At 37.5% G+C, this 13,544-nt stretch overlaps 1 protein-coding gene across 1 annotated transcript; it reads left to right on the top strand.

The window, feature by feature from the left end:
* The first annotated feature begins 594 nt into the window (after positions 1-594).
* Positions 595-10,717, top strand: LOC130432478 (terminal nucleotidyltransferase 4A-like). The gene is made up of 13 exons (XM_056761842.1): positions 595-1,553; positions 3,000-3,123; positions 3,451-3,497; positions 3,598-3,718; positions 4,445-4,552; positions 4,901-5,029; positions 5,285-5,498; positions 5,925-6,051; positions 6,240-6,343; positions 8,095-8,258; positions 8,417-8,545; positions 9,043-9,159; positions 9,278-10,717. Exons 1-13 carry the CDS (start codon positions 919-921, stop codon positions 9,431-9,433), a joined length of 2,175 nt encoding a protein of 724 aa, XP_056617820.1. The 5' UTR covers positions 595-918; the 3' UTR covers positions 9,434-10,717.
* Positions 10,718-13,544: the final 2,827 nt, after the last annotated feature.

The raw sequence follows: 13,544 nt of genomic DNA, 5'->3' as shown, positions 1-13,544 counted from the left end.
TTAGAACTAAAGCTTATCTGTTATGATATTTAGAACATTATCCTAAAACACAAAGTTTGTTATGGGCATTTAATATGGTCTTTTCTCTGATTAATTGAATGGCTTTTTATACTATAGGTAAGGTTCCTCCTCTAAATGCTTTTTGATAGTAAAGGAATAACTAGTAATTTGGTGAGAAAACAGCTTGTTGAGGGAATGATTATGTAATAAGGTGGAGATCCTTTCTTCAATTGGTCTGTTAACATATTGACCTAACGTCATATATTACTGTATCTTAATTCATCTTGTTTGTTGAACTGTATGTTTTTTTGTGCATTTTTTGTAGTAACCAGGTCTATTTTGGCTACTACTTCACCCTAAAAACCACTGCCACCCAATGATAGTATGTAAAATTACATTAGTATTATTCTTATTGCATATGATTTCATATCTGTATGTAGTCGTTTTTGCATCAGTTATGAACATGCATAACAATGAACCTGACATTACTCAACATAAAGTAATGTTATGCCAACAGATGCAACCAAACAAGAAATTTGCCAAAGATCATTTTAATTTACTGTATATACCAGCTTCAGTGCATTTCACCGATCAGTTGCCCCGCAGATTTTCAACTGGATAAATAAATGGGTGGGGTTCTAGAAAGGGGGTGTGTTACACTTTCAGCAAGGGTTTAAATTTCCACAGACATGCGCACTCGGTTCGACATTCCCTGTGTGCGCCATATTGGAATGCTCTGGAAACAACAGTTCGCACATCGGCTTGTTTAGAGGCGTCATTTCGATTTATTGAGTCCTTCCTGACATTTTTTTACTTCTACTTGGCATCTCGCACACTCGCGTAAGTCGTTTAACCCTCGGGGCGCCTGTCCGCCCTCAGGCGTGCGTGTGTGAGAGAGATTTGTGAAGGTAAAGTTGGATGGATCCACGGGTCACTTGGAGTCAACCCGAACTAAAAGGACCTGCCAACGCTTTATGGATGCGCGTGTGGGAAACCTCGCAACGGATAAATCACTGTCATCAGCTGCGGGTGAACACACCTGCTTTGCCGGTCGGATTCATGAAACGGCTAACGCTGATTCCCACCAGCACGCCTGGCAAAGCGGTTAGCGATCACACGAACAAGCGTATTAACGACGTTGAACCCGTGAGATTCCCAAACCCGTGTTCGGATCCCCCAGCACCGTTTGTTACCCCCGCCGGACTCGATGGTTGTGACTCTCTATCGCCTTTATCTTCAGGGGATTCGGAAACTGACAGCCCGAAATCGGACTCTTCATCTGGCAACAGTGACAGTATGAACACTCCAGCCAAACCTCATTTTAACTTCACCGAACACATGCACAATGTCAATAACTCTTTACAACAGCAGCGTTTTCAGCGGCAACAGACGCACACAGTAACGGATAACCAGCTTAAATACCATCCAGGGCGAAAGAGAAATGACAATAAAGCGAGCACATACGGAACGAACTATTTTCTGTCCCACGCTGGTGGCAATTATTTATGTGGGACCCCCTGGGCAAGCAGACGATACAGCCCAGGCATTAATGGGTAAGAGAAGCTCCTTTACTCTGGGTGACAGTTTGACTTCATTACATTGGCTTGGCGACAGCCAACATTTCCAGACGAAGTACCTTAGAGACCAACGCCGTTAAACTGCGAATTACATGCAGTCCATACATGTATCCAACTCGGAAGACATCGTAGGGCTGTTACATCCGCATTTGCATGTTTCAATGTAGTAGCGAACGTCAGAAAACCTACGTAGGCCTTCAACGTGCTGTAAAAGCGTCAGTCTGTGGGTCATTAATGCTGCGTTCAAATCACCTCGGATTTAAGATATTCCCAACCTTAACCCGGAAAGAATTTCTTCAACGTCGGTGTTTTATGTTAATAACTACTCCTTTTATAATGCTACTAAATCATCAACGTATTGATGTTACTTGACACTTGAAATGTTACTCAATCCCGATGTTACTTCCGGTTCTGTGTTGGGGAAATATCCCAAATCCGACGTGTCTTGAAAGCAGCACCAGTTTATCTGCTTTTTCAGTCTCTCGGTAACATTTTAGCATGCAGAGTCTAGCAAGTCTGTACAAACTTCAGGCTATGCCAGGCCACATTAACGATTAAAACCCCCTTGAAAAGCAAAATGAACGTTTGCTTTTATTATTAATTTGTTACTCAATATAGATATTTGCGTATCATTGTGAAGTTGGGATTGAGGTGTAATGAAATGGGTAGAATACTTGCTTTTTCATGCTCACTGTAAACTATCTCTCTTGTGATTGAAACCAGACATTTTAATACACCTGCAATAACCTTTGACAATTGCCTTCCATAATTAGTCTGACATGCCAAATAATTCACTTAACGTTAAGACTTCAGTATAGGGGGCAATTCTGGCTATTAACAAACAATTAACTACGAATTTTCCCCCATTAAACTCTTAATTTGTTGCTTTTTAATAGTCAGTAAGGTAGTTGTTAGGTTTAGGTATTGGGTAGGTTTATGGATGTAGAGTATGGTTATGCAGAATATGTGATTTATACGTACTAATAAACAGCCAATGTGCCATTACAGGCATGCTAATAACAACTAGTTAATAGAGAGAATTGCCCCCTATAATGAAGTGTTACCCAATAAACTTTCTATTATAAATCCAATTTATTGTTGAAAGAGCCCAAAGGTCCGGATGGATCTGACAGAAAAGCAGGCTTAAAGGCAACCGCATTTTTACAATTCCCAACTAAATGCATGTAAAAGCATAATGCCATCTGTTCAAGAATATTAGAGAATTAAAATTAAAGAAATGTTTATATACGAAAAGCTTTCGTCATTTGCTTCAAACACATGTCTGTAGTAAGCAGGCGTCACTGACGATAGTCGTTGGTTCTTATTTTACACCACTAGAAGCAGAGGTGAGGTTTAGCATTTGTGTGCGCACATAGGATATGAATGTTGTTTTACAAAGTTTGTGGTATTTGTCCTCCGTAGCCTCCATGAGGAGATTGTGGATTTTTATCATTTTATGTCTCCACGTCCTGAAGAGGAGGCGATGAGGAGAGATGTTGTCAATCGTGTTGAGGCTGTTGTCAAAGATCTGTGGCCTGCGGCAAAGGTGGGAACAGCATCCAGAAATTTCTTCAAGGATTTTGAGAACGCTTTAATGTGTTTGTGTTATTGTCAATGTTTGCTAGTTTTCAAATGCTTCTAAACAGGTTTTGGCATGCAACATTCTGACAAAGATATAGTCTGTGTGTGTCCCTATTAACTTAGTTCATATTTTGAAGGATAAGTCACGTATAATCTTTGCTTTACAAAACAGATCAATTTCTGAGTTTGACCACTGTTGGCCGGTATACTAAAGAGATGTTGATTGGAGTGTGAAGAGCACTTAATAGCCTGTTGCCAAGCTTTTTTTTAAAAGTGCTATTTCTCTTTTCAGGTTCAGATATTTGGCAGCTTCAGTACTGGTCTTTATCTTCCTACCAGGTATCGTACTTGATCATCCACATATGTTTTACATCGTGTGAAATTCTGAATGATGTTAACTTGATGCTTGAATGTTGGACATTTTGTTACTGGAATGTAGCGATATTGACTTGGTGGTGTTTGGGAAATGGGAGCATCCACCTCTACAGCAGCTTGAACAGGCCCTCAGACAGAAGAATGTGGCTGAGCCCTTCTCCATTAAACTTCTTGACAAAGCTACGGTTGGTTATAGTAACTTATCTTCTTAAAGACACCCTGAAGTTCCTTGAATTGCACAGCTATTTCTTATACAGGACGTCTTTGTTGGACACAGTGAATGCTCTTCCACTCTTTTAAATAGACTGAAGCATTAAGTTTGCCTTTAATTTGATTCAGCTGAAGTGCAGAATGCCATCAAAAACCATTCACCTGTTTTGATAGAAGAGGGGTTTGGAAGAGGTTTTAAGGTTCTGAATGCTAATAAATGTAAATTAATGTTTTGGACATGGATATCCTTAAAGGAACAGTTCTTCGTTTACTCTCCATCGACTTGTTCCAAATCTGTAGAATTTGTTTTTGTTCTAATGAACACATTTCATGGCCCCCATTGACTATCATGCTTTTAAAAAATCTCTTGGTCAATAGAAAGAAATTTATAAGAATGCAGAAAAGCAAACAGTTCTGGGGAACTTTTGACTACCATTGTCATTTTTCCTACTATGGTAGTCAATGTTTGCCAAGAACTGTTTGGTTACAAGCAATCTTCAGAATATCTTGGTGTTCATCAGGAGAAAGAAACCATGGGCTTGGAGTCTGTGCCGACAGAACTCATAATTACATTTTGACTGACAGATATTTTAATTGTAAAAGGCGCAGGTTTGCTTGAAAGCAACGATGCATATTACATTAAAAGGTGATTTTAAAAAAGGGACATTGTTAATACTCATAATGAATCTTTCTTTGTGCAGGTACCAATTATTAAACTGACGGACAGAGTGACTGATGTGAAGGTAGACATCAGTTTTAATGTTGAAACTGGAGTCAAAGCAGCTCGCTTCATTAAGGATCATCTTAAGGTAAACTCGTATTAATTTCTACAGTATATAGGTGAATTGAACAATTGTAGCTAATGCGTCTGGTCATAAGTTCTTGCACTGTGTCTACACCGGACCTGTTGTGGCATCGCCCCACGTCCGGTGTGGAGCAATTAAAAAATTATAATGGCTTCTAATTTGTCCTCTTGTCTCGCCACCTCTGGTGTACACGTGGTGTTAAAGCGATGATTTGGCTGTTTGGACACCAGTGTTGGATTAGAGCCATTTTACACCTCTTTTTGCAATGTAGCATGTATCTAGTCAAGCAGAGAAAGCATAAAGTCCTTTGAATAATGTATTTGTTTTTTATCATTTTTGGGTTTGGTTCAGAAATATTCCGTGCTGCCTTACCTGATCTTCGTCCTGAAGCAGTTCTTGCTCCAGAGAGATCTGAATGAGGTGTTTACAGGAGGTATAAGCTCCTACAGCCTCATTTTAATGGCCATCAGCTTCCTGCAGGTGAGACACCATTCGCCCGTCATTCTCATGCTGCGTTATGCACAGTGTTTTCCGGCAGGCATTTTTATCACTGTTACTAATGATGCCATTCGTCTTAGTCATCACGTATCGAACCATTTGACAGTAATGATAATAGTAAATCATGTTATTTATATGGCGTCCCTGAGGAATTGCATGATTGATCAAATGTTAATAAGAGATTGATTTGTCATTTAACTAAGAAAGCATCCTTATGTTTTCTGCTGTTCTCCACAGCTCCATCCCAGAATAGACTGCAGAGCTTCTAATATTAATTTAGGCATATTGCTCATCGAGTTCTTCGAGTTGTACGGGCGGCATTTTAATTATCTAAAAATGGGCATTCGTGTGAAGGACGGTGGGGCGGTCTTGGCTAAAGAGGAGATCATGAAGGCTCTAAATAACGGACACAGACCCTCGATGCTGTGCATTGAGGACCCAAACTTACCTGGTATGAAACGCAGTAACGGAGATCAGTGTTTCCAGCACTGCTGTTAACAGGCATAGACCAAACCGTTAGAATGATTTATGGAAAATGTTGTTATTTTTACTTCAACCCATGTAAAGATATAACCTTGAAATTAGGTTTCATACAGAAATGTCATGGAGGCTAAATTGAAATATGACAGCTTTAAAGGGTTGGTTCACATTAAAATGTACGATCCAAAACACATTTCTTCTAAGTTACATTCTTTCTGCAGAACATTCTTTCCGCAGATAGTCATATACAGGTTTTAACAAAAGTGTTAATTATTGATGGCCAAATTTTGGGGGGGGTTTGAACCATCACACAACAATGTTGTGAACCACATAAGTTTAAAAAAGCTAAATAAAGGGAAATGTGCCAGTGTTGTTTTTAAATGTTTTTTTTATTTAGGAAATGATGTTGGACGGAGCTCATACGGTGCCATGCAGGTGAAGGAAGTCTTTAACTATGCATACCTCATCTTAAGTCATGCTGTGTTGCCTTTGTCCCGCTCCTACCCTAACAGAAACATGGAGAGGTCAGTCCCAGCCGGAACTACTGGATAGAAGCAAAATGCATGCCAATACTATACGTGTTGCGTGAATGTCTAGATTTTGAATTGTTAATTTCGTTTAATGTTTGATTTTTAACATGTCATCAGTTGTGTTCTTATGGTTGAATACAGCTGACCGACTGTCTCTTAAATACCTGATATTTTCTTTTTAGCACATTAGGACGTATCATTAAAGTGACACAAGAAGTGATTACCTTCAGGGAGTGGATCATTCAACAGTGGGGGAAAAGGCACAATATTCGGGGAGGCCTTAAAGGTAGGACCCTGTGCAACGGAGTCAGAGTAATTAATTAAAGGGCTTATTGACAATGTCAAATTAGTTTTTAAACGATTAACTACTATACAAGTAGCAACTTCTATCAATATAATATTTGAATAAAAATTGGAATTTAAGTAAAAAAAAAAAAAACTTTATATTACAAGATTTCATGGTACAATATGTAAGATTTTTGTATAAAAATCTATAAACCATAGTCCTTTATATTTAGTTCACTTGTGTACTTCTTGAGAAATCTACAATGTTTACCACTGTAACGTTCCTTCTCATTGCGTTGCAAGTCAGTGTTATCCTCTGTTTCCACTTCAACTGCCGTAGCAATCATGGGTGATTTCAACTTGGTGCACTATTGTGCAGAACGAGTATGACATCAAAGAGTCATGAAAGCGATTTGAAAGTAGTGCTGTTAGTTTTCTTGAAATACTTTGTGTGTTTTTAAGACTCACTGTTTTGACATAAGTGTTCGACCTAAGCTTATGACAGTAGCAGTGTAGTGTTTAGCGCACAACTTTGTTTTAATAAAACCACTCTGTTTGATGAAGTATCATTACTTCATCCATAAACATGATTTGGTTGGGTATTGTTTTAATTTTAGCAGTTCTGATTCAGTTTATCGAATCCGTTTCTTATCTATTCTCTGTTCTGATTCCAACATTTATTTGGGGACAGAAAAAAACTAGTAAATACTTTTTATTCTTGTCACATTTAGGCTATAACCAGTAGGCTGTAACTGTTTACTGTGACAATTTGTCAAGTAATTAAATGAACAACACTTCCATTTAAGGAATTATCAGAAGCAATTACGAACCCAAACTATTTAAGTATAACACATAAATACGTCATAAAATATATAACATGCAGTGGCTAGATCGTCCATTATCTTAACGGTTGTTTGTGAATAAAATACCATTCATTTTTAAAAAGTGATTGACTTGTCTATTTTAAATTATAATAATTTTAATGATCAAGAACAAGTTGTCCTGTAGCTTCCATGTGTTTAATTGTGATCACTATTTAAAAAAAGTACCTTGCGTACAAAATACAGAGAGATGAAAAGACAATCAGTTTTGTTTGAGTGGGAGATGCTGCTAATAGCTGGAAGTTATCTGGTGCATTGTATCAGGAGGACTCAAGGCTGAGAGTCTTAAACACGACGTAGTTCTTTAGATTAATGACGCGTTTCATCATACAAGGGGTACTTCCTCCCTTTCACAAAATATTTTTCCACATCTATTGCATGTGGCAACGCTATCATCTTTTTTTCAAAGTTTCACCAAACTTTTAAACTTTTGCTGCATTCATAGTGTCGATGGTAATGAACTAAGAATGTGTGAAGTGAGATAAGGTTGTTCTGGCATGTCCTGGCAGACAGATACAACTGTAAAATGTTCACTGCCGTTCGCGAGTGATGGAAAAAGTCAGGAATCAATAAACCGAACCTATCGAATCTTCGGTTCTTAGAAATTTGGAACCGGTTCTAAAATGGAAGCGCTTCTCGATACCCATCCCTAATTGTAAGTGGAGGTAAAGAGGTCTACTCTCATCTTTCTACACCTTTACACCGCACCATCTGCACCTTTTTTAGACATCTAGCATGAAATTGCATTTTGTGCCTTTAACAAAAATTGAGTTTTGTTACAATAGAACTTCTAACTTTGGATTCACTTCTAATAATTTGAACATTATATAATTTGGGGGCCTGTTTAATGTGCACTTTCTGTTCGTTCTAGCCAAGGATGTTGGAGGTGATTCAGAAGAGCAGACCTCAAGTGAGGAGCATCAAAGAGATTCATCACCACACAGTGCAGGCTCACCTGTGTCTCTGACCAGCCTTCAACAGCACTCCTCATCCTCTTCATCTTCCTCCGTTTCCTCGCTGTCTGGAAGTGACATTGTAAGTTCCTGGTATAGTTTTCTTGATGCTACAACTAGAGAAGTCATTAAAGGAACGTTCTTAAAGTTCTTTTCCATCAGATTCATTTAGCACTTTCTTCAGCTGAAGGCTTGCATTGTGAAATCTCCTGCTATTCAGTTGTGTGTGTTTCTGATCAGGATTCTGACACACCGAGCAGAGCTTCAGTTCTTCATGAGATCTTCCCCGTGTCCTGTGTAATCGACACAAACCACAAAGCCTACAGGAAAGTAAACTCTCCTGGAACATTCTTGCCATGCAAAAGTCAGGTAAGTCTGTTGTTGCAGTTTTTTATAAGTTTTATTGCAGCAATCATATGTGTGATGGTTCTAAACTGTAGGGGTTTCATTCAGAAATGGAACTGGCAGCAGACAGTAAACGAAGGGGCGGTTTCCCAGACAAGGATTATTTTAAACTAGGACTAGGCCTTGGTTAGATTAGGATAATTACAGCGATATATTTTAAGATATGTTAGTGCAAGTTTTTTTTTTTTTATCAAGGCATCTCCAACATTTAAATTAGGCTGAGATTAGGTTTAAATCCAATCTGGGAAACCGCCCTTTAGAGTTCTTATTTCACAAAGATTTTGCATTTTTTACACACTGCTGACTGGTTTTGGTTTGTTTCCTCTGGTTGCATTTAGAACAAACAAATATAAACTCTATCATGGCGTAGCACAGCGTTATTTTTTGAGTGGAGACTATTATGGACTTCTGTAAAAAAAAATTCTGGTTAACTCATTGTGTTTTGAATCGTTCTGTTTCAGTTGCACCCATTACCAGGCAAACAATATATGGACGGGTCAGCTCATTTGAATGGAGTTGTACACGTGTCTTCACCTGTCTATTCCAGCTCTATATCCAGCCCCAGTCACCACACTAAAGTAAGAGGCCAATGTCTTTTTGTAAAACTTTTCTTAAATACATTTTTAAAGATTTTACTTGCTATATACTGTACGAAACTATAATTCAGCATGGAATTATACTGGTTCTTTGCTTTAGTTTCTGAACGGACAAAGGTTTGTCGTAAAAGGGCCTCCCCACGTCAATGGTTTCGAGCGGAACACTGGGCCCGGCACCAGAGGACATCACCCGCAGTACAGTCGTAGCAGCTGGCGTCGGAGGAGGAGGGACACTGTTCCGATGAGCCTTAGCTGACAGTGCCGCAAGGTTTTTCCCTTCTGAAAGAAAGCAAGTGGCCCACGTTCTTTGGGTTCCATGGGTCAAAGGTTAGCACTTCATATCGCAGTGGCTTCTGCTTAACACATCAGAAGACAAAACCTCTGCTCTTCAGTGCAAATTGTTTCGTCCAGTGAATGTACCCGTTTTTGTTTGACACGTCCACCGTTGTTTTGCCTTCAAAGTTCTATTTGATTATTTCCTTTTTGCTCTTATTGGTTTGCTGTTGCTTTTCATATTTTATTTTTTTTTTTTTAAGTCTGGTCGGTAACAGCTATAGGCTGTACTCAGTTTGTACTGTATATTTTTGTGCAATATAGTTTTTATTGTTTGATTTTAGTTTAATTTTAAGTTATTTTTAAAATTGAATGTAAATTGATGTTGCACTATAGATCACTTTCAGTGTGCAAAGTTTTTATCATGTTCAATTCCATGTCGCAACCAGTTCTATTGGTGGGATTGTGGTTTTGCGCATGCTAAGATCTCCTGTGTATCACTTGCCCATCTGATGGTCTTTGGAAACCTGCGCTTCAGTTTACGTGCCATGAGATGGGTTTAGTGCTTGATCATTTATGTACCAATTTCCTCCTTCAGATATGTGTGATGACATATGTCCACTGTTTAAGTGTTGTGTGTATTTTATTTAAAGCTTTTTTTTTAAAGCAGATTTATTTAAATCTGCGGTTTGCTAGTCTTTGCATCCGTTTACACATCTTTTGCTATAGGGCATGCATTTACGGCAATGTGCACATTAACCTGTTCCATCTATATATGTGTTCCTACTGTTAATGAATCCATTTTCGTGGACTCTTGATTTTGTAATGCACCACTAGATGGAGATATTGGTCTATGCCTTTAAAGCTCATCACCCTATACAAAACATTTCACAAAGAACAAATTTCCACTTTTAACTAAAGATCACTACTTCTATTCTTGCATAAAAACTTAGATCATTGTGTTCCCGAGGCCTTTGTGAGCCTAAAACCGACCTATGTGTAATGTAGCTTGGGTAACGCTGGGGGTCTGGTCAACGACGGCACATTCATTTCATGTGTTCAGAGAAGAGTGACGTGCCAATGCAGTTTTATCCTTAACTGTCAAATGCTAAAGGATCTTCATGGGCTAAACAGTCTTCTCACCTGCATACAGGTGTCCTTTGAATGTAATGTATGATGTCTTAAATTTAAGACTTTCTTTTCAATATACATTTTTTATGTATGTTTTGTACACAAATTATTTTTAAAAATAAACATCTTAAACTGCTTCGGTGTTCTTTTTTTGCCTGTCTTGTGGTTGTTGTTTTTCCCAAGAATTGTTTTGATGCCATTATTTTGAAATGTTGCACATTAATTATACACAAGAAATTTACATTTGTTTTTATCTCAAAATATTTTATTTATTTTTAAATATTTTATTAATTTAAAGCTTAGTGATCAGTTAATGTAAGATTCTACTCTAATAAAGGATTTTATCTAACAAACTTTGTCATAAATGCCCCTATGCTTAAAGTATATTGGCTGAACATCAAAAGTATTACCTGGTACTTATAAAAACAAATTATCATTTAGATTAACAGGTGAAGGTTTAAAATATGTCACTTTTCCCTTGTTTGGATCTCATCCAGAGTAAAAAGTGTCTCGTGTCTCATATCCCATCTCCCCGGCTGTCTGTGCAATATGTTGTCTGGGAGCCACACGGAGGCACTCCTGCTCTTGCAAACTAATGCGCATTCATTACACCTGAGTTTATCACTACTGTTTAAAATGTATAACACTTCAAAGGCGTTCTGTCATCATTGCGCTTACGAGTCAATTTTTTAATCTGAGCTGCTATGTGAACAGGGTAGACTTAAAATCACTTCTAATCATCTGTGATGTTTAAATTAAATGAATAAGGGCTTAAAAGGATTACACGTCCATCCTCGTTTCCATCTCTCTACCTATTTGAGTCTTGTTCTGAAAGGGCCTATATTCTGTAATGCTATTAAACGCCTTTTTAATTGAGAACCTGCCAAATGTTGTATTTTAAACAATAAAAATGCATCGCAATGAAATCCAATTGAACATTATTGGCCTCTATGGCTAAAACAGTTCTGCTGCTTCTCCAGTCACAGAAAAATATAGATTTTAAGAAATAACCACTTTACATTACTTGTTTTTTATTTACATATAATTTTGCAGATATTTATGAATGCATACATTCATGTTTACAGCTTATTCAGTTTTCAGTTTGGTTAATATCCAAATGCATTCAGAGATCAGTTTGTGCGAAACCTGATGATTTGTGTTATTCCGGTGTAAATTTATAATGTTATAAGTGTTTTGTGTGCTTTAATAAAAGCAAATCTGTCATTCTCCACAAAACAGTTTACATGCTCACATTGTCACAAATTTGCTTATTTGATTCGTGACCTAGATTATAGACTGTATTCTTTTTCATGTAACTCCAAGTCTTTGTATCTTAGTCAAAAATACTTAGACAACAATATAAAATAAATACAATAGACTAAAAATAGTCATGGAGACGCAATAAACCTGTTGCATGTCCATGTGTTCCTGTTCAAAAGATGGAGGACAAAAATAAATCATTAATATGAATTGTTAATTTAAAGCAAAACAAAAGATCTATACATGTATTTTATGTGAAGCATTACTAAAATTCTAAGAAAACAAACAATAAATGAGCTGAAATGCCTATTGATAGATATATCTGATGTTCTCATAAATTATGTTTTCCTGCTTTTCTCTTCTTTAGCCAACTGACGTAAAAGCTGTCCCTGAATTATACTTTCCATTGAATAGAGCAGTACATTTTCGACAAGCATGCTAAAGATAAATCCGTTCATTGTTGTGTGTTCATCTTCATTTTGCGGGATTATTATGAGTCAGTATAAAGGTCCTAAACTGTAAACCTGCCACAAGGAGTGTGCCTTATGTATTAAGCAGGCTACGTGATTGGCAAAATAACATAAACACTATAAAACATCACATTTATAGTGCTGTACAATCCATTAAATTGATCAGATTACATACATTTATAAAACATGTCATTCTTTTCATGGTACATTGATCAAAGAGAGTCAATACAGCCTATACAATGTTGTATTATTAATATTTTACAATGAAAATCTGTTACTTGTTACCTGCATGAAAATGAAGTGAGCCACACCAGCTGGAACAAAAGTAATATGTCTTACCTTCCGTGAGTAATGACCTCTCATCTCTCAGTTTCATAGAAACAGCCTAAAATCTCGGGGAGTTTCGGGGAGAATATTTACCTTTTTCTTTGGTTTACAGTCACTCTGTGGCCTGCAAGCTAGACAACCTTTATTTTTTCACATCTCGTGATGGGTGCACAGCCTCATCAGGTCCAGTAATGACACACGCACACACATACATACGCATATGCGCACCATGCTATTTCCAAACTCTTAGATTACATACATCGCACGGTGTAAAATACCGATCCGGTTTGCCCGACCTCTTGTTTTCTTGTCCGAAAAAAAGTGCTTGATTTCTCAAAATATGTCTGATGGCATAGATGGAATGGTGTGATTTTCACAGAAACCATGAGCTGAATTCAACATGACTGCATACCACTTTCCAAACAGTATGTGGGGTCTTGCACAGAACTCAACAGGCATTTAGATATTTTTTATATTAATTCTGCTAAATTCAACAGACAAGTCAGAAGTGTTGACTATTGAACTGAATGGCTTACAGGCATTTCTCAGATAGTTGTAATGTAAGATAGCAGTTTTAATAATCATATCGCCATTGTATGTAATACAGCAGAAAATGTGTCAAAATTGTGTTAAAATACTTTCCGCTTCATATACAGTGAAAATAATTCATGCATGTACGACCTCCTGAATAGATTACTGTAATTTGTTGCTGGGTGGGTGTCCTGCAGGGCTACTGAATAAGTTTCAGCTGGACAAAACACAGCAGCTGCTTACTAGATGAAAGAACTGATAATATCAGCCCAATTGTAGCATTGCTGCACTGACTGCATATTAAATTTCATATACATTTAAAATCTTGTTATTTATTCCATAGGTCCAATTTAATCTGGATCAGAATGATCTCAA

The sequence above is a fragment of the Triplophysa dalaica genome, chromosome 12 (assembly GCF_015846415.1).
Source record: "Triplophysa dalaica isolate WHDGS20190420 chromosome 12, ASM1584641v1, whole genome shotgun sequence".
In the NCBI taxonomy this organism is placed as follows: domain Eukaryota; kingdom Metazoa; phylum Chordata; class Actinopteri; order Cypriniformes; family Nemacheilidae; genus Triplophysa; species Triplophysa dalaica.
The sequence above is the reverse complement of the archived record's forward strand: the minus strand, read 5'-3'. Positions and strand labels throughout refer to the sequence as shown.

Coding starts and splice junctions, on each gene's coding strand:
- LOC130432478 (XM_056761842.1), top strand. CDS start 919: ATGGATCCACGGGTCACTTGGAGTCAACCCGAACTAAAAGGACCTGCC. Junction 5,499..5,924: donor TGAGGACCCAAACTTACCTG/GTATGAAACGCA, acceptor TTTTTTATTTAG/GAAATGATGTTGGACGGAGC. Junction 8,259..8,416: donor CGCTGTCTGGAAGTGACATT/GTAAGTTCCTGG, acceptor GTTTCTGATCAG/GATTCTGACACACCGAGCAG.